This window comes from Pituophis catenifer, unplaced genomic scaffold, assembly GCF_029215685.1.
Source record: "Pituophis catenifer annectens isolate HBS135680 unplaced genomic scaffold, rPitCat1.0.hap2 SCAF_8, whole genome shotgun sequence".
NCBI classification, from domain to species: Eukaryota; Metazoa; Chordata; class Lepidosauria; order Squamata; family Colubridae; genus Pituophis; species Pituophis catenifer.
In genome coordinates this window covers 15,850,094-15,876,769 of record NW_027256888.1, presented here as the reverse complement: position 1 = coordinate 15,876,769, position 26,676 = coordinate 15,850,094, and the positions used below count along the sequence as shown (strand labels likewise).

Sequence of the window (26,676 nt, the reverse complement as noted above, 5' to 3'; positions counted from 1 at the left end):
GGAAGGCGCACACTCATTTTCGGTTGTTGGCAAACTGGTTGTTACAGTATGTGACGCCCACCTCTGTTTATAACACATTATATGTACATATAATACTGTCAACTATTTGGAGTTTTATAGGATTCTGGTATATATAAGGCAGACACACAAACAACTGTTTGCAAAGAGGACTCATAGTTTCTCCCCTCCTGCTAAACCTGATACCAAAACTCACTTAGGTGGTTAAAAGTCACCAAAATGAACAGTGCATAAAGCTTGGTTTGCCTGCTTAACCTGGCTACTTATCACATTAATATAATCATATTATTTACGTAGTTCCTAGTTGGTTGAAATAATCAGGAAGACTAGACCATGGATTGTAAATCTTTGTTCTCCAGATATTGTTGAACTTCAGCTTCAGCTCCAGCTTTTATGATCAATAATGACCATTCATGTCTAAGTGTAATAGTCAGCAGGAATCATGATTCTACTTTATTTGTGTTTTGGATAATACAGTCTGGGGAAGGGAGAGGGCACAATGCAATCATAACTGCATTTTCTAACAGGTTTATACATTCCTTCATTTAGCTTAGTTATACATGCAAATGCCTTAGTAAACCAAATCTATATTTGTATAATATCTGAACTTGATAGTACTTCTCTCATGGAATCCATTATGATTTTTAGCTTGATTTGATTTTAGCTCTTTTTGTTTTGACCAATGAAAGAAATAACATCAAACTTCAAGGAAATAATATATTATAATTTGCAAATGAAAAATTAACATAATTAAACATTATTGCATAAGCAATTTAATTTGTAGTGTTAACATCACTTTGTTCATAGACAGTATTTAAAATAAAAATAGAGTAATGCCCATTAATAAAAGTACCTAAGGTAAGAATTAAAAAGGCAATAAAAGTACTAATTAAAATAATAAAACAAGTGAAGAGCAAGGCAGTTACTAGATGTTAACAGAAATAAGAATTTTTTAACATCTACTATTGCCAACAATGTGAGCATTAATGTAATTTTAAAAAATGGATATGAAATGCTGAAAGTGAAGAACAAGGCAGTTACTATTAATAAGAAATTGTTAACATGTACTGTGACCAAGGATATGATTGCTAATATCATAAAAGATGGATATGGAATGTTGAAACTGTAATTTAAAGCAAACTAATATAGTCTGCATTAAAATAACTGTTCTCTATTTCTGTAATACAATTTCAATTTTTATTTTTATTATAATTTTTATTACTTTGTTTTAAATATGAATATTAGGCATAATATTTTGTAAGCTATTAGAAAATTCTTATATGTTATATATATGTGTGTGTGTGTGTGTGTGTGCATATGTATGTATGTGTGTGTACACACACATACACACACCGTATTTTGCGGACTATAAGATGCACCGGAGTATAAGACGCACCAAGTTTTCGAAGAGGAAAACAAGAAAAAAAAATAGTGTTTGTCCTCTACACGTCTGGTTTTTGCCCTCCCCAGCCCCCAGGAGCACTCTGCAGGCCTCCCAAATTCTCTGCGCATCCCGTTTTTACTAAAAATAGGCCTGTTTTTCACAAAAAAGGGATGCACAGAGGGTTTGGGAGGCCTGCAAAGTGCTCCTGGGGGCCGGGGAGGGCAAAAGCGCAACGCGTGGAGGGTTTGGGAGGATTGGGATTATTATTTTTCCTAGTGGCAAATCACTAGGAAAATTGTTTATAGAATAAATGAATCAAGCACCAAACTTTGTTCCTACCTCTTCATTCAGACCAGAGTATTTGCAGCAAGCTGGGATTTTGCCAAAATGATAAAAAGTATACTGTGAAATTGAGATGTCTTGTGTGTGACATTTTAAGAAATAGCAGAGGAGTTTGCATTGAACATCAAAGCACATATTCCCGGCACACATTGCCTCCTTGTTTAATCTATCATTCTGATTCCCTTTATATGTTAGTTGGCTCCACATGATATGCAAGAAAATTTGAGGACTGAATATTTTTCTGTAGAATTCTCTGTGTGTGCCCATGTTCTTCTCTGTGTACATGTATTTGAGATTGAAATTTGCATAAAAACTGCTTCCCTAACATTCTCTAATAAAGACCTTCATGAATTTAGCACAAGGAGAACTAGTTAAGGACATCAGATTTATAGGCGTAATTCCCAATTATGAGCAAGTTAGTAAGGACATCTAATAAAATGCACTTACATTTTTAACAGTTGGACTGCTTAGTACGGTGATGGCTAACCTTTTCTGGACTGAGTCCCCAAAGAGCGTGCGCACATATGCGCCTGAACCTCCAAAATGCAATGAGTGTGTGGCCCCCATACACGCACCCGCCCCGCGAATGCACGCGTGCCCCCGTAAGCGCCTTACCCCCATGCATGCACACATGCCCCCTCATGCATCCCTCCCTCTACACATGTACATGCCCCACCCCCCACATGCATGTGTGGCCCTCACACACATGCCCCGCCCTCCCGCATATGCCGCAGAGACCTGAAGACCAGCTGGCTGGTGAGAGGCGCACCCGCATGCACGGCAGAGCTGAATTGGGGTGATGGCTCGCATGCCATCAAAGAGGGTGCTGCGTGCCACCTCTGGCACATGTGCCCTAGGATCGCCATCACGGGACTAGTATCTGAAGTTTTTGGGTAATATTTTTCAGAAGTGATTTGCCATTGCCTGATTCCTAGAGCTGAGAAAAAGTGATTGGCCCAAGATCACTCAACTAGCCTTATTAGAGTGCCTCTCGTAATGCACACACAGAAAACTCAGTATAGACAGACACTTTCTCACTCTTTCTCTTTAGATCCCAAATTCTGGGTTTTAGCAATTATCATCTGAAAAAACAGCATTAACATGTACACATTAGTATTCTAACGGCTTATTTTTTTAATCACATTTGCAAAAAATTTTATGACTAGTATTGGGGCAGGGAAGTGGCGATTAGTTTCTATTGAAAACAGATCAAAAGTTCTGTTGCTACTTTATTAAAAAAAATAGTTCTGCCATTAAAAACTGATTTTTATCTAAGTTATTATGACTAGATTCAGATTTGTCTTGTTAAAATGTACTGGATGGACTTTTCTCATATAAATATAAATAAATTCAGCATCCACCCTATTAAACTAGCAAGAGTTGAACTCAAATATATCTGAAGGCCCTCTGGTCAGGAAAAATAGGTTAGAATAGCTTTCAATGTGAGAAAATTATTCCCTGACAGTTTAGAAATATGACATAATACTTGGCTTAGGAACTCCCTATGTATAATTATACATTTGTACAAAAACAAAGGGTACTATGAACATTTAAAATTTCTAAGTGTCAAAAATAAATCCATGTATTTTGCTGACACTCATCTTATTTCAGAAAAAAAATATTTCAGAAAATAAATGGGACAAAATGTACATAATTTTAAGGTTAAACTTTTATCTTCATTATATTCAGAAAATTATTATAATAGCTATTCAACTGTAACCATTTCTTTTTTAAAAATGACAAGCATAATGCAGTTAATTGCAAAGGTTAATACAACATTAGGTTGTAGAATATGTCATCTTACCATAATGAGAGCTGTTAAGATTTATTAAACAGTCAACAGAATTACAAAGGCAAGGGATGATTATTAAATGTGTTCTCTCTCTGAAAATTAAAAGAAAAAAGAAAAAAACAAGGAAAAAAATCCCAAGCATTCATAAAAAGAAAGGAATTGCTAAGTGGATCTTTAATAATTATGGCTATGCGTATAAGAATCAGTTCTGATTCAATTTGAACTGGAAGTTAGAAATATAGAGATTTCTAAATATAGATTCAATCTGGTTGACAAGCTTGGTTTTTAGGAAGTCAATTTGATTAAAACCACTCTGAGATTAAATATTAAAGAAAAAAACTTGCAATTTAGATCTCTCTCTCTCCCTCTCCCCCCACTCTCTCTGTCTCAGATAGGAAGGGAGGGAGGGAGAAGGAAAAAGAGATTAGATTTGCCCAGATAAAGCAGGCACAGTCTTAAATCTTGTACTCATTTTGCCTGGGCTATCCTTTCATCCATTAGTTATTTAGTAAATTACTGTGTTTTTCGGAGTATAAGACCTACCTTTTGCCCCCAAAAAAGAGGGTGAAAATCTGGGTTCGTCTTATACCATGAATGTAGGCCTGCCCAGCCTCTCAAACAGAGGTTTCAGAGGCTGAAAAAAGCCTTAGAAATGAAGCTTCAGAAAAACAGCCTCCAAACAGAACTTCAGAAAAAAAGCCTCTGAAAGAAGCTTCAGAAAAAAAGCTGTTTTGGAGGCTTTCAGAGGCAGAAAAAAAAGTTTTTCCTGGAACAGAGTTTCAAAAGTTTCAGAGGCTGAAAAAGAAGCAAAGCACAGAGCTCACAACCAATGAACCTATTGCTAAAATTCATCTCTGGGAACAGCTGATTGGGGGTATTCCAGGAGGCCGATGCACCAGCCAATCAGCTTTTTTCTTATTTTCCTCCCCAAAACCTAAGGTGCAACTTATACTACGAAAAATATGGTATTTATAAATTTATTTAGTTATTATTTTAATTTATTGATGTGCGGATTGTACAAGTTCAGTTATTCTGCAAGCACAAAATTTGAAGAATTCTGCTGTAAATTACCAATGTAATGGAGTATGCCAATTACATTCATAACCCAAGGATTTGTAAGAGTGAATCACTACTACAAATTAGCGATCACTCCCTGCTTTTGCCCACGCGTTCTCTAACAGAATGCGCAGGTCGTTAAGTGCACATGAGATATCTCAGGATGGGGAAGATCATGGGTGCTTAGCGATGGAATAGGCCACCTGCTTCAGACCACTCAAGGCCTCGCCCGACCCACTGAGATACCTCATGCTCCCTCCCCTGCGGTCCCCACGATTGGTCCCCTCCCATCCTGCCACACTGTGTCACTTACTTTCTGAAGATTGTCTCCTCTCCAGCCTCTCTGCTGCACTTTCTTTGCCTGCTTGCAGTCTTGGCATGAAAACTGTTTTCAAGCCAGCCAGCCCGCCTGGACTACTGCAATGGTCTCTACCTGGGGCTCCCCTTGGGGTGCACCCGGAGGCTGCAGTTAGCCCAGAATGCGGCCGCGCGGGGGATTATGGGAGCGATGGGGCGCTCACATATGACACCTCTCCTGCGCGAGCTGCACTGGCTTCCTGTGGTCTTCCGGGTGCGCTTCAAGGTGTTTGTGACTACCTTTAAAGCGCTCCATGGCTTAGGGCCGGGGTATCTGCGAGACCCCCTTCTGCCGCCAATAGCCTCCCCTGACTGGTTCGCTCGCACAGAGAGGGCCTCCTCAGGATGCCGTCGGCCAGACAGTGCTGGCTGGTGACCCCCAGGGGGAGAGCCTTCTCTATGGCAGCACCTGCCCTCTGGAATGACCTACCCCCTGAGATACGCACGATATCAGACCTTCGGACTTTTCGTCAGGCCCTGAAAACACACTTATTCCATCTAGCCGGGCTGGCTTGATCCCATCCTCTCAGTTTTAATTGAATTCGGTTTTAATTGGGATGTTTTAAATTTTGGGCCGAAATTATTTAATTGTTTTTTAAACTGTTTTTAAATTTTATATGCTATGTTTTATCTCGGCTGTACACCGCCCTGAGTCCCGCAGGAGAAGGGCGGTATAAAAATAAAATAAAATAAATAAAATAAATAAATAAATAAGACTTTGGGGCAGTGAAATAGTCTTGCTTCAAGCCTCCCATCACCTTGCAAACGCTTTTCCTGCCTTCCCAGTCTTGGCACAAAAAGTGTTTGCAAGCCGATGGGAGGCTTGAAGCAATGCGATTTTGCTACCCCAAAGTCTCATCGGCTTTCAAGCGCTCTTCGACTGGAACTGGTATGTGACATCACGCAAGATCAGTAGCGTGAGATCTCATGTTACTGATCTTGTGGGATCTCTCACTACTTTAGGCCTGTTTTCTGCAAATGCACTGAAGCAGGTGAAGGAACTGATGGCTCGCTAGATCGTTGCAAGGTAAGTCGGTTTCCACAGGCCCAATGGCTGTGGAATCCTTGCAGGGTGGGGGAATACGCAGGTGAATGTTGCAGTGCCTCTGCCATCATTCGTAAGTCTGAACAAGCGCCGTGGTACTGCAACATTCATAACTTTGGTACTGGGTCATAACTACTTGGGGTGGGGGGGTATGTCGTAACTTTGAACAGTTGCTAAATGAACTGTCATAACTCAGGAATTACCTGTATATGGGAAACACAAAATATTTCTACAACTTTATTTGTTTTTAATCACTGGGTTGGATGAAATTAAAAGAGGAGATAAGATTCTTTGATATCATGATTCTAGTTTTACCACAAAAAATTCTTGAAATATGTATTTTTTTAAAAGATAGAGGACAAAGAACATTACAGCAACTCTAAATTGAACAAAGAACCTTTGTCGTATTAAACCAGTTCAGGAATCAATCTATTCCACCTTTTGAATAAAATTTTCAAAGTGCTATCAAAGTAAGCTCTTGTTTTTCCATATGGTCTCCTGAATAATCAGTCTCTCCTGAATAATCAGTCTTGGCATGATGCCAAAAAGTATCTACTAATTTACTGGAGTGAATAATCAGTCCTGATATGTTGTCAAAAAGTATCTATTGACTTGCTGGGGAGAGTTGCCTCTCATTTCTTGGTGCCAGGAGAGTTGGCATAAATAACTACTCTGTTTGCCCGAAAATAAGACCCAACTGGAAAATAAGTCCTAGCATAATTTTTTAGGGTGCTCGTAATATAAGCCCTACCCCCAAAATAAGCCCCAGTTAAGATTGTCAGCCAGATGGGTGCATTTAGTACTGTATTTCTCCAAAAATAAGACCTACCCAGAAAATAAGCCCTAATACATCTTTTGGAGCAAAAATTAATATAAGACCTGGTCTTATTTTTGGGGAAACATGGTAGTATGCTTGCTCTGTTCAGGAATATCTCCCCTTATTACTAGCTTTGATAAGATGACAAGTTAAATAGAGTACCTAACTTATCACCTTATCAAAGTACTTAACTTAGCAAAGCTTGACCTGTTATGTGCAGAATTCAGGAGAATTTATCTCTGACCTGGCCTTGCATACCGGTAGTACTGTAGTCTTGTAATCTAAGACTGCTGAGTTTTCCTGTGATACTTAGAAAGTGCCAAAGCAGCTTAGCAAGCTTTTGCTTCTTCCTCGGGAAGTGGGGGTGGAAATCTCATCACTGCTCTAACACTTGTGATACCCTGTGTAATTAATTAGAACATGGCACAAAACTAGGAACACACACACACACACAGTCAGCTTCGGCATGCCAGCCGGCCCATAGCTGTCATTCGGAGGGGAGGCAGCCACCTCCCTGGCTGTCCTGAAATGTCCTGGATGACTGGCTGGGAAGGGTCCTCCAGTAAAGGCTGACTGACAGTGAAGGAAGAGGACCAGTCCTCCTGAAAAACTTACTGGCAGCAGAGGAGGAGGAAAAGGAAGGCTGGACTTAAGGCGGATGCTGGCTTCTTCACATGTGTTTTATCCCCTGCTCATTTCAGGGTCATGTGGGAGGGAGCTGCATGAGTGAGTGGGTGGGCGGTGCTTATAGTTTAAAAGATGGCGGGGAGCATGGGCGGTTAGTGCTAACAAGAAGTTCCTTTTGCGATTGTAAGTGCGTGCAAAAAAAGAAGTAAAGCAGGCAGCAACAAACCAGGTTTGTGTTTGGCTGTGTTTCTTTCTTTTTCTTTGTTTGGAACCTGACACACACACACACACACACACACACACACACACACACACACGTATGGTTCAGAGAAAGTAGCCTTTAGAGCGGGAGTGGATTCTACTTACCTTTACTATCGGTTTGCAATTGGAGCACGCACGCACATGCGCAGATCGCATCTAATGATGTCTGGGTGGGTGGGAGGAGCCTCCCGCCACTTTTACTGCTGGTTCTCAAGAACCGGGAGGAACCTACCACTGCTTTAGAGCCTTACATCTCCTTTTTTGAGTAATAACTATTTGCATGGGAACCTTTAAATATTGATTTGGCCCAATTCTCATACTGAAGCTGCTAAAGTCACGTCAGAACTAACAAAGAAATGCACAATCAAATAAATCGACCATAAGAGGCAGCAAAGCTTAGAAGGGAGAAAATGCATGAGGCACCCTAAGCAGTTCTTGGCCAAATTTTGCCTCCACAAAAGAACCAGGATAAATACAGAAGAACTTATCAACCAATTATTCATGCTAATGTCAGCCTATCTCAACATCATGCAGCCCCCAAGCTTTCTCCATATGAAAGTGAATTTGCAACTTCACATATTTTGTCTTACAGTCAAGAAGCAATAGAAAAGTCATAACATAATAGCAATAGCACTTAGACTTATATACCACTTTACAGGGCCTTATAAACCCTCCTTAAGCAATTTACAGAGTCAGCATATTGCCCCCAACAATCTGGGTCCTTATTTTACCGACCTCGGAAGGATGGAAGGCTGAGTCAACTTGAGCTTGGTGAAATTCGAACTGCCAAATTGCAGGCAGTCGGCAGTCAATAGAAGTAGCCTGCAGTACTGCACTCTAACCACTGTGCCACCGTGGCTCTTTTCTCAGAAGAAGAAGAGGTCCCTCCCCCCTTTTTTATTAAAATACTCGAGTATGTGTGAAGCTAGAAGGAGCAGAAAGTCATTTGTTACATATCTTTTTTTTCCCAACGCTTTTTGCACTTTTGGGTTTCTTTACTTTTTAATATTTTTGTTAGTTTGTATTCGTTTTTATATTGGTATCTGTAAACTTATTGATAACTCAGCTTTTTTTCCAAGTAAAACCAGTTAGCCAAATGGTATATACAAAAAATAATGATTAAAACTACGCCAACAAACCCTTGACTCTATATCGCTTTCTGCTAAAGACATAAATAAAGACTCTTTTACACTTAATGTGGTTTATGCTGACTTCATGGAGATATCAGTAATGGCTGAAACTGGCATTGAACGAACCAGGCTTAAAAACACACAACTGTTATCTGGATAGCTCAGCCATCTATACCAGGCAAATGGGCCAAGTATCCATCAATTAGAAAGGCAGAAAGAAGAAGCCAAAAATTGACATGCTGGAACACGAATAGAGAGAGATTCTGCAGTGAGCAATCAAATAACTTGTTAAGGTTTGTCTGCAATAAAAACTTTAAATTAGCTAGTGGTGTATAGAAATTTTCTGCTAAGTCTAGCTGAGAGCTAAGTGCCTGGGGATCTAGCATTTACTTCCAAGTCTGGATGGTTAAATATGGCAACACTTGTGTTATTTATTTATTTTTTTGGTCAGAAACACAGAAGGCCTCTTCCTTCTTGTTCTCTAAGCACTTAGAATAAGTACAGTTTCAAATAAGCAATTTTATTTATTGATAAGTAAGTTTTTCCAAGGATCTTGCCCAATAATCACAGACACGATAGGCTTTGAGTTCAATGTATTTATTTACTCAATTTCTTTCTATTCAGGTAAACTCATTTGGAACTGGTTCTGGACTTCTGCGCACAGCCTTTATATATGGAGGAGGTGGAGTCAAGGTAAGGAGGGGTTATGGGAAGGGCTAAGTGAGGGAGGAGGGATCAGTGGGTCAGTCTATGAAATGGTGTATACACAGTTAGGCATTTACTTGTAACAAATCCCCCTCTAAATGCCTAACATTCGGGGTTGATTCGTACCCGGCATGGTCACCCCTAGTTTTGATGTGAGATATGTGTGTTGCTTGTTTGGTAATGGTTTCGTTAGAATGTCCGCGACTTGCTCAGAGGTTTCACAATGTACGGCCCTAATAAAACCTACATTTGATAATTGCCTGACATGCTTATGCTTGATGTCGATATGTCTGGACCTCTGACCCACTGCTTCTGCGTTGGAGATGTCTATGGCTGCTTTATTGTCCTCGTGGATAGTTATAGGATAAGCCGGTTCAGTCCATATTTCAGAGAGCAGGTCATCGAACCACACTAAATTGTTAGCTGCCTTTGATAGGCAGATGTACTCTGCTTCTGCCGTGGATGTGGCAACCAGGTTCTGTTTGCCAGTATACCAGTGTACCGGGCAGTTATTGATGAGGAACACGTAACCTGATGTGCTTTTCCTGCTCTTGGTATCACCTGCCCAGTCAGCGTCCGCATAGCAGGTCAGCGCCGGTTTTTTGGATTTGGATGGTTCCAGGCATAGGTACGCGTCTATGCTATGTTTCAGGTACCTGATTACTCGCTTCACCCCTTCCCAGTGGTATACCTTGGGTTCACTGACATGTCTGGATAATAAATTAACAGCTAAGCTGATATCGGGCCTTGTCCAATTGGCAATATACAGGAGGGATCCAATGACAGATCTATACAAGGTGTTGTCCTTAAATGACTCCCCCTCTTCGTGCATATGTTTCAAGAAGTCTGTTTGCATGGGGGTTTCACATGGTTTAGCGTCCCTCATGTTGCATCTATGTACAAGTTCTAATATTTTCTCCCTTTGAGAAACCTTGAACCCGTTCTCTGTTTTCTCGATTTGTACTCCTAGATACTTATTGACTTTCCCTAGGGTCTTGAGTGTGAATTGTTTCCCCAGTTCTCTGGCGAATTTATCGCAATTTTGCTTGTGCTGCCCCATGTACAGGATGTCGTCTACGTAAACGAGTGCGTATTCGATCGATGTGCCCTCCCTCTTGGCGAAGAGGCAGAGGTCTGCTGATGTGGCGGTAAAACCCATGTCCCTGAGTGTTTTGGCTAGGCATTCATACCATCTTTTCCCGGACTGTCTTAAACCGTACAAACTTTTGTTTAGTAGCCAAGTGACTCCCTCTTTCGCGCCTTTCCCTGGGGGTGCCCTGACGTATATTTCTTTGTCTAACTTCGCATGGAGGTATGCGGTTTGAACGTCAAATTGGTAGACTTCTAGGCCTAAGATAGATGCAACTACTAGGGCGCTTTTGACACTTTCTGCCCTAACTGTGGGTGAGTAGGTATCCGTGTAGTCGTCTGGATACCTTTGGGCGAACCCCTGAGCTACGAGTCTAGCCTTGTAGAGGGCCTTGTTGTCTTCGAGTTCCTTGATTTTGAAAACCCACTTCGTGCCTATGAGTGTCTTATCGGCTGGGACCTTAGAGGGGGTGTACACGTTTAGTTCGCGCAGGCTAGCCATCTCCCTTTCCATAGCTTGCTCCCACTCATCTCTCTCTACCTGCGGCAGACTAATGATTTCTTCGTATGAGTTGGGTGTTGTTCTATTTGGGTGAATGGACATGACATAATCTTTAAACCTCTTGGGCATTTTGTTTCTGTTGGGTCTGATAGGTCTCATGGGTCTTGTGTCGGTGTCGTGCATGTATTTGGCCTCCTTCTCTGTGACCGTGTCTACCTTGATGATGGGGTGGTCTTCCTTCCACCCCTTGGTGGCTACCTCATGGTGTCTTGGTCTTTGTCTGTCTTGTGTATTTGCTTCTAATGTGATGGGTTTGCTTTCGTCCCTTGATTCGTTTGTGTTTTCCTGTCTGATGAGTGTCTCGTTGAGGTGTATCTTAGACCAGTTGGCGTTCTCGTGGAACACCGCTGTTCTGGATACGATGAACCTATTGTCCTTGTCAATGAATCTATAGCCTTTTGTGCCTGGTTCATACCCCATGAACCTTAATCTCCTGGAGACCTTGTCTCCTTTTCGCCTCAGTTGCCTGGGGATGTGCACATCCGCTGTGACTCCAAATATGTGCAGGTGCGCAATCTTTGGTTTTCGGTCGTACATCACCTCATAAGGTGTTTTCCCTATTACGCTAGACCAGAGTCTGTTCAGCGTATAATTTGAGTAGTTGATAGCTTCCGCCCAGAATGGCTGTCCTAACCCCGCATCCTCTAGGGCGCATCTCATCATTGTTTGTAGGACTCCATTCCTCTTCTCTGCGACTCCATTTTGGAACGCGGAAAAGGGAGAAGTCTTGTAGTGTATTATCCCGTGCATCTTTGACCAGTTCGAGAATTCCCTCGATAAGAACTCAGACCCCCTATCTGTCATTATTTGCCTTATCTTTGTGTTGTGTTGCGTTTCCACTCTCTTATAAAACTCTTTAAATTTTTGGAATACCTCGTCTTTATGATTAATGGTATACACAAAGCCATAGCGGCTGTAGTCGTCTACTATTGTCAGAAAATATCTCCTTTTGTATTTTATAGAGGGCTTCATGGGGCCCACAATGTCCATATGTACCAGGTGGAAGATAGAATTGGTAGTACGGGTGGCTTTTCTAGGTCTGGGTTTGGTTTTTAACTTAGATGATTTACATATAGAACACTCTAAGTAGTTTTTGCAGTTTTTTATTTTCAAATCACTGGTACATTCTGTCATTTTTTGGATGACTGGGAAGCTGGCATGGCCCAATTTTCTGTGTAGCAAATGGGCGCAGTCATCGTGAATGGGTTTGCCTATCAGCAATTTCCCTCTGTGTGTCGTGTTGCCTTCGGTGGGGTCGTCTTCCCTGCCCCCCTCTGCCTCAACATGTGTGTTGACTTTATTCTCAGTGTTTTCTAGTTGGGCGATAACTTGGGTCTGGTTATTCTTTTTAGGGTGGAGGTATGTTAGCCCTCCATTAATGACTATTTTGCCGATGCTTTCCCTGTCTCTGGTCAGGTAGGCTTCTCCCTCTTTGAAGGTGGTCTTTATGCCCATGTCCTTGCTCAGTTTAAGCGGTGCTAAAATGTTGTGGGGTATTTCGGGTATGAGTAATACCCCCTCTACTTTGCCTATTCCGCTTATGAACGTGTTTCCTCTCCCTGTCACTAGGACCTTGTTTTGATTGGCCACCTTAATGTGGTAGTTTTCCTTTGTGAATGAGGTCAGTATCTTTATGTCATGAGTTGTGTGGTTGGTGGCTCCCGAGTCGATGAGCCATGTTTCTCCTTCTCTGGTTTGTGAGTGTGTGTGTGTGTTCTCCCCGATCCCATACATGGACCCTGGTCGGCTCTCCCTAGAGCTGTCCCTACTTCCCCTTCTGTTCCTTGGGTCGGGGGAGTCTCTGCGCCTGTATCTGTTGTCTGATGGGGATCTATCGGGGAGCCCTGGCTTCCTGCCTTCCCTTTCCCTTTGGTAGGTGTGGTCCCTTCCCCTTGAGTTTCTTGGGCAATCCCGTTTGTAGTGATTCTTTGAGCCACAAGTGAAGCATTCTGGGTAGTCTAGGTTCCTAGTTTGGAACTCAACTTTCTTAGTTGGCCTGCTGTCCCTGCGGCTGATGGAGCGGTCCCTCCTTAAGCTATCTTCTGCTATTATCCTATTTGTCAGTGACTCGAGTGTGAGGTGGCCTAAGCCTATGCTATCCAGCTGCATTATAAAATTGTCCCAGCTGGAGTCCAGGGAGTTGATGACTATGCTCTTCATGCTCTCTTCGGATATATCCTCCCCCCTTTGTATCAGTTCAGTCCTTGTGGCATTCAGGTTCAGTATATGTTCACCCATGGGAGTCCCCGCTTTATGCCTGGCAGAGTGGAATTCCCTGGATATCCTTGCTGTGGTGGCAGCGCTTTTACTATAGAACAGATTAAATATTCTCTGCTGTATCTCAGACACAGTCAGATAATGGCTTAGGCTGGGGTATACACCTGGTGGGATACTTGCTATAATTAAATAGTAAGCCCTGTGATGCAAGCAATCTGTTTCTAAAGTCCAAGGTTTTGTGGGGGGGTCATCAACTAAAAACAATAGATCCTCTTTTAAAAATAAAACCTGGAGTTGGTGATTCCACTGCATGAGGTTCGATCCGTCTAATTTAAGAGTGGGAAAGTTAGCTGGTAAATTCCCTGAGTTGTGTGATGAATTACTCACAGTCTGTTGCTGCCCATGGTGTCTCAGGTGAGGGAACTCACAATATGGCTTGGGTATGCAGTTTGCAGCTCTGCACAGACTTGGATTTATGTTCCCTCCTTCTCTTCTTGCTGGAGCCAACTGAGCACGTGCGAGGCCCATTTCGCTACTGTAGCCGATGGGGGAGTAGCTGGCTGTTGCTGCTCTTAGGCCTCGGCCTAGGCCTCCAGTTGGGGGTCCCATCTCACTCCTGGGGTGTCCGGCTTCATCTCTGGAGGCAGGCATCCATCGCTGGGCGTCCGGATCCATGCAGGGGGCTGGAGAGAGTCGAGGAGGCGAGGCGGTCGTAAGTCGAGGACTTCTGGGGTTCTGGGGCGTGGTGGCTGCGGTGGGCCCCGATCCTTGATTGCTGGTCCCTGGGCACATGAGTAGGCCGGGCGGAGGCCGCATGGGGGTTGAGTAGCAGGTGTGGCCTCTTCCCCTCAGGCCTCTTATGCTTGGTGCTGCGGGTGCTGGGTTCGAGTCCTGCCATTTGCATGATTCAAGCATAGTTGGTGCCCTGCGGTTGTCTTCGTGGGGGTTGGTCATCGTGTGGAGTATCTGGGGGGGTGTGCTATCATCGATGGCCCCCCCGTAGCCCCCTCGGTTCGTGGCGGTGTCTCTGGGGTGCATGGCTGGCGTGAAGGGGTTGCGTGCAGGGCCTATCGTGGCTGCTGGGGCCTCGGGTGTCTTTCTGGCTTCGAGCTCGGGAGGCGAGCTCCAGATGCCTTGGTGTGTCCCTTCTGGGGTGCCTTTGGCTGTTCCCCCATTTGTTCTGGGGTTTCTTTCATTTCCCGCCATTGGATTTGAATCCTGGCTCCCTATTGGTCGGTGGCCATCCCAAGATGGCCGCCCGGAGCATGGCACGAAAATGGAACCGTTTGGCTCTTGGGCCTCTGCCAGGGGGTATCTCTGTCTTACCAGTCTGGCAGCCTCGTGGTCTTGTTCCTGGGGGCTCATCGCTGCTCCCTGGTCATCTAGAAGGTCCCGGAGCTTCGCGATGAGTTCATCCTTGCTTATGGAGGCTTCTATCATTTTCTGTATGGTGTCCTTCAGTTCATCTCTCTCGGGTGATCTGTCTCTGGCGTGCCTGGCTGCACTTTCTTTTGGCCTCACGCTTCTGTTTGTCTGGTCCAGTTCCTCCATCTCTGCCATCAGCCTGGTGGTGGACCTTGTGTTCATCCTTCCTTCCATTTCCGATTTTGGTTCTGTTTATTGGGCATAACCGTCCTCTGCTGCCATTTTTGATAAGTAAGTTTTTCCAAGGATCTTGCCCAATAATCACAGACACGATAGGCTTTGAGTTCAATGTATTTATTTACTCAATTTCTTTCTATTCAGGTAAACTCATTTGGAACTGGTTCTGGACTTCTGCGCACAGCCTTTATATATGGAGGAGGTGGAGTCAAGGTAAGGAGGGGTTATGGGAAGGGCTAAGTGAGGGAGGAGGGATCAGTGGGTCAGTCTATGCAATGGTGTATACACAGTTAGGCATTTACTTGTAACATTTATCTTTATACGCTGTCCTTTAAAATCATTTAGCTGTTGAGAACTAAGCCATTAATTACTTCTCTTTTTTTTTAATTTGCAGACATACCAATTGCTGAAGTAACTAAGAGATCTAACACAAACATTAAAACTTACCTCTCTTATCACTTCTGCCTGCACTTGTGGACTTTTCTGAAAGGCAAGGACAACGTCCTTCACACTTAGCTGAGATATGTTTTCCTGAGGCACAGGCTTGATAGTCTAGTTTGCACTGTAATAGAAAAATAATATTTATTATTTATTTATTGGTTCGATTTATATGCCGCCCTTCTCCATAGACTCAGGGCGGCTTACAATGCGTTAAGCAATAGCCTTCATACTTTTGTATATACCTGCTTAGTAGGGCTTTCGGGCCCCCCTAAGCGGTGTTCTTTTTTATACAAAGTCAGCTTATTGCTCCCACAATCCGGGTCCTCATTTTACCTACCTCGAAAGGATGGAAGGCTGAGTCAACCTTGAGCCTGGTGAGATTTGAACTTGCAGTAATTGCAGGCAGCTGGTGCTACTTAACAGCACTTTAGTCTGCTGCGCCACCAAGGATATTAATCCTTATAATAAACAAACATAATGTAAATTGCACTTCACTAAATGTTTTTCAGGTAGCTGGAATTTACCATTTATTTACATGTTTACTTATTTATTTCGCAACTAATTAACTTGGTGAATCCCAGAGGTTTACAGAAAATAAGCATAAAACCAACACCAAGGAGAATGATGGTGTGAAGCCATTAACCCAGATTAAAATGTGATAAGGAACAGGCTTTAACTCTATCTCATAGTAGTACAGGTAAGCCACCTCATTACTCAGGTAACTGTGTTGTTACCTAAAGACAAATTGTAACTCTTGGCTGTGCTGAAAATTCTGGGAGCTGAAGTTCACACATCTGAAAATTGCCAAAATTAGAAAATGCCGTATAACCCCAATTAAGCAGCATCTGTCTTCCTGACTTCTCAATTTATTTGATACCAGCTCTCATCTATAACCTGAATAATCTTCCTATTCCCTGTATTTTCTTTCTTCTCCTACATTTTATATAGATTTAATCAAATAATGAGTTCTGTTTGAATGCTCTACTGATTCTTGATTTTTTTTTAAAAAATTAATGAATCCATACATTTTAGCAGTTTAAAGTCTAGCCTATTATGTCAGAGTTTTTTCTTCCCTTTGGAAATATCAGTTTTAGCATGTTTCACTGTGGTTCCATCGGTCTGAAAATGTGTTTTTGGGGAGTACATAAAATAGGATACAGCATGCATGTAGAAAAATCACATATAAAACATCTCACTTGCACTATGTCAATTTTCACAATCATTAAATAATTAAACAAACATTAAACAATCATTAAACAGTAACTCAGTTTTAGCCTCAAACAGAAGATGTAATTGAGGGGTTAGGATGACAAAATGGCTTGTCTATAACTCTAGATATACATTCATAGGAAAATGATATTCAAACTAATAATTTTTTGTTTATAGCATGTGGAACAATCCTTAATATACAACAATGCAAATGATAATACTTTTAGCTATTTTTTATTTAAATTGAATTGGAGCATCTCACTCCAAGATAAAAGGGCTGACCTGTTAAGAAAGCAAAGCAGTTTGGATTAGTGAAACATGCAGTAGATAGTATCATAGTCTATTTTATTGCCTTTTAGATTGTCATAGTATTTCTGTGTTCACTGAATATGTAATATGTTTTTGACTAATCAGTCATTACAACTATTACAAAAGCTAATGATTTGGACTGCTTATTTCTTGCCACAACTTCCTTCAACGGGAATAAGAATAACCAATGAGATGCTAATAGAACAACAAACATAATACTGAGACCTGAGTTGGGGGTATGATATTTTTTTCAAATATAAAGGCACTTGTTTTCTTATAGACTAATATCAACCTCTAATATAGAAGAATATTTCAAAAGAGTTTAAAATTTGGATCCATTTTGGTGCAACATGAAAAAATATGCAACAAATATTCTATAGCTTTGCTATAGCAATAGCACTGACTTATATACCATTTCACAGTGCTTTACAGCCTTCTCTATGCATTTTATAAAGTCAGTACATTGCATCCAACACTTTTGGTCCTGATTTTACCAACCTTGGAAGGATGTAAGGTTGAGACAACCCTGACCCAGTGAAAATTGAACTGCTGGCAATTGGCGGAAATAGCCTGCAATACTTATAATTAATAGTTTATTAGAGTAAGCATTGTGAATTTTATTCAAGAAGTTCAATTATTCTTTTTCTTCTCTACTACATTTGTTAGTGACTCATTTATGAAATATGTATCATACTATAATGGTTATTATAATTTGACTTCTTGATGCTGTACCATTTCTTAAACAACACCCACTGATTGCATTGCTAATTTATCAAGACCAATTTACTCAATTATCTAAAGTTGAAATATTTATAAAGTTGTAAGTGAGCTGAAATATCACATAAAGGGCATGCTCATTAGTATTATCGAAAGATTTGTACATAATCATATTAATCAAAGCATATTATTTGCTGCTTTGGGTAAAAAACTGTTTTGTGAACTTTTACATTTTTTCACTATGGACATTAGTAAATTTTGGTAATATTAAATCCATGCATAAATATCAGCACCACCGTCTACAGAATATGAGAGAAAAAGAAGATCCATCTGTATACATGAACTACTTGATAATCAACATTATGTTGTATTAAACTTTTTAGAAGCCTCTACAAGCTCTCAGTGCAAAGGAAATGATCCCTCCAGTTAATCTACATGGGTAAGTTAAAGAACTGCAAGTATATGACCCTACATCTATATATGAGGGAAGTGTTTTAGGAAATGATAATTGAAATGTCAACATCAGTGGTGTTCTGCTTGCCATAGCATTTAGATCCAACAATTGGATTAATTGGGAGACAAAATATAAAGAGCCTTGGTGGCGCAGCAGACTAAAGCACTGTTAAGTAACACCAGCTGCCTGCAATTACTGCAAGTTCAAATCTCACCAGGCTCAAGGTTGACTCAGCCTTCCATCCTTTCGAGGTAGGTAAAAGGAGGACCCGGTTTGTGGGAGCAATAAGCTGACTTTGTATAAAAAAGAACACCGCTTAGAGGGGGCGCCGAAAGCCCTACTAAGCAGGTATATACAAAAGCAGGGTGGATAAAAATCAAAAAAATCAGATTTTTTAAAATTTAAATCAGATTTTTTTGATTTAAATCGGATTTTTTTTTATTTTTATCGAATTTATTTTAATAAAAAAACTTTTGGGGTAAAAATCTATTGTAAGATAGTTTTCTATTTAAGATACATAAATAATTTAGTTTATTCAGCATGAAATGGAGCTTAGTTATGTAGCATGAGGCTGTATATTCTGCAACACTGGGACTATCGGTGAGTCAACAGTGGGTCAAAGGAGTAGCAGAGATGACAGTTGCTCTTTAAAAATTATGATTTAAATCGAGTTGATTTAAATCAAGCCTTTTTACTAGTGATTTAAATCATGATTTAAATCGTGATTTAAATCAACTTGATTTAAATCAAATCCACCCTGTTCAAAAGTATGAAGGCTATTGCTTAACGCATTATAAGCCGCCCTGAGTCTCCGGAAAAAGGGCGGCATATAAATTGAACAAAACAAACAAACAAACCAAACAAACAAACAAATAAATAAATAAATATGTTTTGAATCTAGTTATTTTATTTGTTTGTATCCCATCTTTATTATTTTTACAAATAGCTTAAGGTGGCAAACATATCCTTTCTCCTCATTTTTTCCCCACAATGAAATCCGTGCAGCTATTATTTCTGACATGTTACTGGAGTGAAATTTAAAGTTCTCTTTACATTCCAATTCTCTTTGTGTTTGAAAGAATCTTAGAAATCTTCAGTTTTTTTTTAAATGAAATACTAGGATTTCATGGTGGAGAAAAACATAGGGGAAAAATGGTTTCCAAGATCAGATGATGCATAAAGGATTCTCCAACTGATGCATCCAAGATGAACCTGCTAATAAGAAAAAAATGTGAAAAGGATATTACGGGACATCATGTGAATTAACAGGACATTGCTCAGGGGCAGGTACATAAAATTTCCTTTTTTATTATGGCAACCTCTGAACCAGTGGTGGGTTGCTCCCGGTTCTGTCCAGTTCTTTAGAATTGGTAGTAAAAGCGGTGGGAGGCTCCACCCACCCACCCGGACGTCATAATTGATGATCTGCACAAGCGCAAAGCTCCTGTTGCGAACCGGTAGTAAAGGTAAGTAGAACTCACCCCTGATCTGAACCTACTACAGGCCAAAAGAACACATGTGTGGTGGGTTTGTCGTATGAGGAAATAGAGCGCACATGTATGCGCTTTGCTGCCACTTCTGCAGCCCGATTACGAAAGGCTCAAGGCCTGGTAGTGGGCTGCAGCCCGTGGGTTGGGGAACCCTGCTTTAAATTATTAAGAAATGAAAAATGAAGCAATTTGACATTCCAGATTCTATGTCAGCTAAGATTCTGTGCAGTTCGGAGAACCCCCAAATCCCACTCCTGGCTGGCCCTGCCCACCCTCCCAGGAGCCCCCATGTAGTCTATTTTGGATGCAGGTAAGTGTAGGCTGTGCGCAGAGGATCGGGGAGGGTGAAAAATAGGCCTCCCGGAAGTTTGTGAAGGCCAGAAACAGTCCCATTTCCGGCCTCCAGAGCCTGGGGAGGCCATTTTTACCCTCCCAGAAGCTCAAGGAAAGCCTCTGGAGCCCAGGGAGGTAAAAAATGCCCCCCCACCACCATGGTGCAGGAGGCGACTAGGCCACGCCCACCATGGCCACGCCCACCCAGCAGCAACCGGGCAGAGAACCCCTTGCTAAAATTTTTGAAGCCCACCTCTGTTCTGCGTAATATAGACCCAGCTCTCTGGCAAAATCTATAAGTTTGGGGAAGTATAAGGAAAAAGAAGATGAGGAGAAGCAGCAGTTAAATGGATAGAATTAGTTATAGTGGTAATGGGTATGCCTTTGGAAGACATGAAGAGCCAGATTGTCCTGGAAAACAGATAATTAACGGCAATATAATTAATGATAAGATGCAGATGAGGAAAACAGTGGAGCCTAAGGAACTGAATTTAATATTGAGATCTAACCTTGATGACAACAGATTTATTCCCATTAGCATTAAAGTCATAAAAGCCCATCCCGTTAGTAACAAAACAACATTATCTTGGTTCAGCATATTTTAAAACAATGCTTGAACTTTAAAGCAATGCTTAATTGAATATACAAACATTAAAATTATATTAAGAAAATAAACACAAGCATATAATGCATTCTAAAACTGAGTTTGTGACTTGCTTTTTAATGCACTGCAGAGTTGCTATAGGTTACTGAAGAAGGGAAGAGTTGCTGTTAGGTCAAAAACTGATAACTGAACAATCTTATTTCATTTTCTTCAATAGGACCTTTAACAGCCTGAATGTTCTCTAAAGTTTGGAAATTTATTTGTCTAAAAATGAATTAAACTAAGTGCTACAGAAACCAAGGGTTGCCTTTTTTATTATGGGACATCACTGTATACAAGACAGTGGTGGGTTGCTCCCGGTTTGGTCCAGTTCTTGCAAACTGGTAGTAAAAGTGGCGGGAGGCTCCACCCACCCACCATGACATCATTGTGGACGATCTGTGCATGTGCAGAAGGTTCTGAGCATGCGCAGAAATGCACATGCACACAAGAAAGTGCATGCGCGCAACTGTTGTGAACCGGTAGTAAAGGTAAGTAGAACCCACCCCTGATGCAGGATATTTACAATACTTTCTCTTTTTTCTATTCGTTATTCCTACATTAATTCAGTCCTTTAATCTTGTTTAAATTATGAATATGTATTTAAATTACAGTTCACATAAATGAAACATTTCATAAACAGTTTGGGGAGGTAGTCATATTTTGGTTTTCTGACCTTTTTTCTTGGATGTTAAACAATAAGATTTTTAAACATAAAAAAAAATCATTAACATTGGATGCTACATTTTCTTTATTTTGTCAACAGTATGTAGTACTGAAAAATCCATTACAAAACTTACTGCTTATTCAAATGATTCCTTATATACTCTTTTACAATCTCTGTTATTACGAGCTCATTTATCAAACATTTAAGGGATATATGCTTATTTAAACATGAAATTATATGTTATTGTTTTCACATTCATCTTTTTGAAAAATAGACAAAAAGACTATTATTTGGTCAAATCTCTTATGATCAGTGATCGTGAAAATGCATAAACAAAACTATGTTTTGGTATCTGACTGTAAACTAAGTCTCAAAAGCCAGGTTGCATAAGAAATAAAATTAGTGGCAAATAGGTTTGCATGGGTTAAAATATATTTCAAAGTCTGAAAGAACATGGTATAAATAGGTAAAGGTTCCCCTCACACATATGTGCTAGTTGTTCCCGACTCTAGGGGTGGTGCTCATCTCCTGGTTTCAAAGCTAAAGAACCATGGTCATGTGGCCGGCATGATTAAACACCAAAGGCGCACGGAGTGCTGTTACCTTCCCACCAAAGGTGGTCCCAATTTTTTTACTTGCATTTTTTACGTGCTTTCAAACTGCTAGTTTGGCAGAAGCTGGAACAAGTAACGGCAGCTCACCCCATTATGTGGCACTAGGGATTCGAACCACTAAACTACCGACCTTTCGATCGACAAGCTCAGTGTCTTAGCCAATGAGCCATCACGTCTCTTAAGCAACATCTCTTAGAGGCACCCTATTGGAAAGGGTGGTGTAACAACCCTCTTCCTTTAAATGAATATCACTTCAGTGCCACTAAACTACAAAGATTCTGGCAAAACCTTTTGAAAGTAACAGAATAAACAAAAGAATCACTATTTCAACATTAAAAATAAGGAAGGCAAGGATGTCACTAGCCAGATAGACAGAAGGGTAATATCCTTCCCGGAACCATGAATTGACAGCTGCCTATAGTCCATAACAATTATAATCATAATTTACAGCAGTGTAATAATGCTAATATACAATTTTGAGTGGCAAAAGCCAGCAACAAAATAGCTAAATCTTTGGATACTTGTTTTTCTGGCTCTGGTTTTAGAAGCCCTATCTTTCTGACAAAAAAACCCCTCTGCTTCGATTCCCAGGACTTGTCAATCAGCCATCAACAAAACCACTCCTCAGTCCCACTCCTCATAGAGAAAGACAGAGTATACTTGTTTTAAGAAACACATAGATAATACTAAATTATTTAATTTTCATACAACATATTTTCCAGCCTTCACATGTACAGTGTGAACAGTGTGATTTGAATGGCAGACTAAAAGGAAAATTAGTGAAAGACTGATGAAATTTAAGCATAAATTACAGAAATTAGACTAAGCATAATACTACTGCACTAAGTTTAGTAAGTAGTCTACATAATTTCTGACCATTAAAAAAAAATCATCCAATTATAATTCCTACTGTACTTTGATTAGACTATCAGAAAAGTCGTGATGGCGCAGTGTTTAGAATGAAGTATTATTGTAGGCTAATTCTGCTGGCCACCGACTGCCAGCAGTTCGATCCCGACTGGCTCAAGGTTGACTCAGCCTTCCATTCTTCCAAGGTCAGTAAAATGAGGATCCAGATTGTTGGGGACAATATGCTGACTCTGTAAACTGCTTAGAGAGTGCTGTAAAGCACTGTGAAGAGGCATATTGCTATTTTTAGTATCACAAAAATTCTAGAATAAATGTTATAAGGAAGATGATATTATACTATTAAGCATTTATTTTACTTCTATAGCAGTAGTGCAGATCTTGATATTTTCTCAAAAATGCATTGTATAATTTGCAGAAATCATCCTGACATGCTGAAAATAAAGCGAAGTAGCTAAACCATACAAAGCACAATTTTTTTTTTAATTTTAAACAAAGTTTATATATCTTTTCTGGAAATTTGAACACTGATTACCCTTCAAAATAATCCTGCATTTGTATAATACAATGTGCAATTTGAAAGACTGCCTCCAAATGACCCCGTCTTTAATAGGATAGAGAAACAAGCAGCAAGTACTTTTAAAAATATATACTATTATATTTAGTTATTGCAAAAAAAATAACTTAAGGTTACTCTAAACATTTCATATTACTATGTTTTCTCTAACATACCCTCCTTTCTCCCCAGTCACCCATTTGCATTGATTAGAGTGAAATAAAAGTCTTCAGGGAGCACAATTTAAGAATAATCATTTTCTATTCATTTCCATGATGATTATAATTTCAATATTGGTCATCTGTATTACTGGACAACATATAAAGCAATAAGAATAAGCTCATACAATTCTGCGTTTGTATGACATTCTGGTAGGAGGAACCATATAAAGCATTATTCATTTTAGACTAAAGATTGTCAGCAATTTTGCATAAACACAGGAGAATTTTTCAGAATAATGTATTTTACTTTTTATTCTGCCTTTATTACTTTGTAAATAATGTAAGGCAGAAAGTATACCTAATACTCCTTTCGCTTCTGTTTTCTCCATAGCAACAACCCTGTGAGGTGAGTTGGGCTGAGAGAGTGTGACTGGTCTAAAGCAGTGGTGGGATTCAGCCAGTTCGGGTGAACCGGTAGTTAAATTGCTGGCTGGCCCCACCCCTCCTGTCCCCGAAGTCCCCATGCACCCAATTTTGGCTCCCAGGTAAGTGCAAGGAGACCTACTTGACCCAAAACAGGGCACAAGGGAGTGTGTGTGTGCAGCGCTCCCCCCCCCCCCCGTGGCCCATGTTTGCTCCCAGGATGCTACAAGGCCCAAAATGGGGTGCAGGGGCAGCACATCCTACCATGGCCCGTGTTTTGCTCCCAGGGGGGTGCAGGAGGCCGAGTGCTGCCTGTCACACCCCTTAACTACGCCCACCATGGCCACGCCCACCCATCTGATCATTAGGGCAGAGAACCAGTTAAATTATTTGAATCCCATCACTGGTCTAAAGTAACTCAGGCTTTCATGTCTAATTCAGAATTAGAATGTGAATATGTGGAACTGTAATGTAAAGCACTCTTCTTCCCTCCCTCCCTGATGCCCCTCCATTCCTGTGAAAATATGACATGGAATAAAATACACTTTAAACTGAGTAGATAACAACAACAGGGAAATGGAATTCTCTGAAAATAAGCTGGAGGCACTTTCTGTGAGAAGCTTTCACTAATGGAAAGAAATGTTCAGCTTGCCTCATTGAGAAGGCAATGTTCATATGTTGCTGGATTGCTTGGAAAAGAAATCCCTAAAAACTTGCTATTCCAACCCAAGCAAGAAAAAAAAAATGATACTGCTATCTACAACTTAGTTCAGATCAGTGGTGGGTTGCTCCCGGTTCGCAAGAACCAATAGTATAAATTTGTAGCAGTTCAGAGAACCAGTAATAACACTGGCTGGCCACACCCCCGAATTGGTCCCCGACCCGGTCACCGCTCGCTTACCGCCCACCTCATCAGAGGCTTTTTTTTTTTTTTTACTTTTCAAAGCATTTTTTCTACAACTGCTTCGGCTGAAAAAATGCTTTTAAAAGTAAAAAAAAAAGCCTCGGATGATTGTGTGTCTCAGCTGGGATCGTCAGAGGCTTTTAAAAGCATTTTTTCTTCAGCCGAAGTGGTTGTTTGAAAAAAAAATGCCTTTAAAAGCCTCTGGCGCTCCCAGCTGAGCTGCCTGATCATCAGAGGCTTTTAAAAGCATTTTTTTCTGCAACCTCTTAAGGTTGTAGAAAAAATGCTTTTAAAAGTTAAAAAAAATGTTGGCCACGCCCACCCAGTCACATTACCTCCCTACCAAGCCCCGCCCACAAAATAAGCCCCACCCACAGAACTGGTAGTAAAAAAAATTTAGAACCCACCCCTGGTTCAGATACAAAATCAAAATGATAATTTCCATGTGATTAAATGTGGATAATCTAAGTATATGTTTGACATGTCTTTTGGCTATGAAATATAACCTTTTCATGCTACCAGGTTTTCCCAAAAATAAGACCCTGTCTTATTTTATTTTGAACCCTGAAATAAGCAGTGGGCCTTATTTTTGGGGAGGTCTTATTATTTTGGGGCGTGTGGAGCAAGACAGGGATCCTCTTGCCATGTTACCTGATTCCAGCTCTGTCTCCCTAATCCTAACCAGTGGAAATGGCGGGGACTGGCTGTACATGCATTTAAATATTTTCGGGGAGGGCTTATTTTTAGGGGAGGGCTTATTATCCAGGGAGGTCTTATTTTCGGAGAAACATGGTAACAGGATTTATCTTTCACCATGAAAGGAAAAAAAAGTTGTGAAAATATAGCTAATTATATCTGTATCTGTACATATGCATGCATACACACACACAAGTATATAAATGTGAAACAGATTAATCTCCCTGCCCTATGTATTCAATTGAGTATTTGAGATGTCAAATGAACAATGGAAATCTGGTAATAATAATATTTTAGTGTAAAAATTAATATCAAAATCTGTGACTCGACTTTATTTCACTTTGCTTTACACTGTTTCAATTATATTTAATTTTTCCTGGTAATACTTAAGAAAACTTTTAAAATAGTAATAAATAGAATTACCCAGTATCGTGATTCTTATTTTTTATTTTATTTTAATGTATTAAATTTGTTTGTCATCCATCTTGCTTCTGTTGGAACCCTTAAATAAAACACACACATAGGTCCCAGAAGCTGTCCTTTGGCCAAATGGTGCCTCATTAATGTTGTTGATTTATGGACGTGTCCTTTGACGGCCCAGCAAAAGGCCTATGGGTCCACCTCTCCAGCCAGGGGACAATGGCCCAGAAACTCCATCCTGAATCAAGGATGCAGTCACTCCAAGTCTTTGCCTTAGGCTAGAATTGTCACACACACACCTTTTTCCTCGGACCAAGTCTCTCCCCCCCCTCCCGTGAATCCAGCATTCTCACCTAACAACCTTTTCCTCCCCTTTTATAACTTCTTCTCCAATCCCCTTCTCCCAAGGCTGCCTCTTCCTTTCTCGCTCTGAGCTGCTGGAGTCCCAAGCACTCTGATTTAACTGCTTCTGCTGAAAATTACATCTCCCAGAAGTCTAGCTCAGTGTCCCTTTCTGTTCAAATTCCAGGGTAAGGCTCTAGCCAGCAATCAATCACTGAACGCTGGCTAACTTCCCTGCCTTCTTATCTGTGTCAAAATACCAGAGCAGCTCAGGGGGGAAAACAGCCAGTCAACAACAGCTGTAAGTCTTTGTGGGATTTATAGGATGAAAAAAAAAAAAGAACCACTGAGCAACAAGGCTGTGATATTATGTCAGTTCAATTGTATAGATTTAAACAGGTTTATATAGTTATTTAAACTGAACAA

The 26,676-nt window shown here is 40.7% G+C and overlaps 1 protein-coding gene across 1 annotated transcript in view; it reads right to left on the bottom strand.

The window, feature by feature from the left end:
- SPOCK3 (SPARC (osteonectin), cwcv and kazal like domains proteoglycan 3) overlaps window positions 1-26,676 on the bottom strand; it is a 163,213-nt gene that overhangs the window by 42,417 nt on the left and 94,120 nt on the right. The window contains exon 6 of the mRNA XM_070948112.1: window positions 15,452-15,566. Coding sequence (XP_070804213.1) covers window positions 15,452-15,566 — 115 coding nt within the window. The remainder of the gene's footprint in view (window positions 1-15,451; window positions 15,567-26,676) is intronic.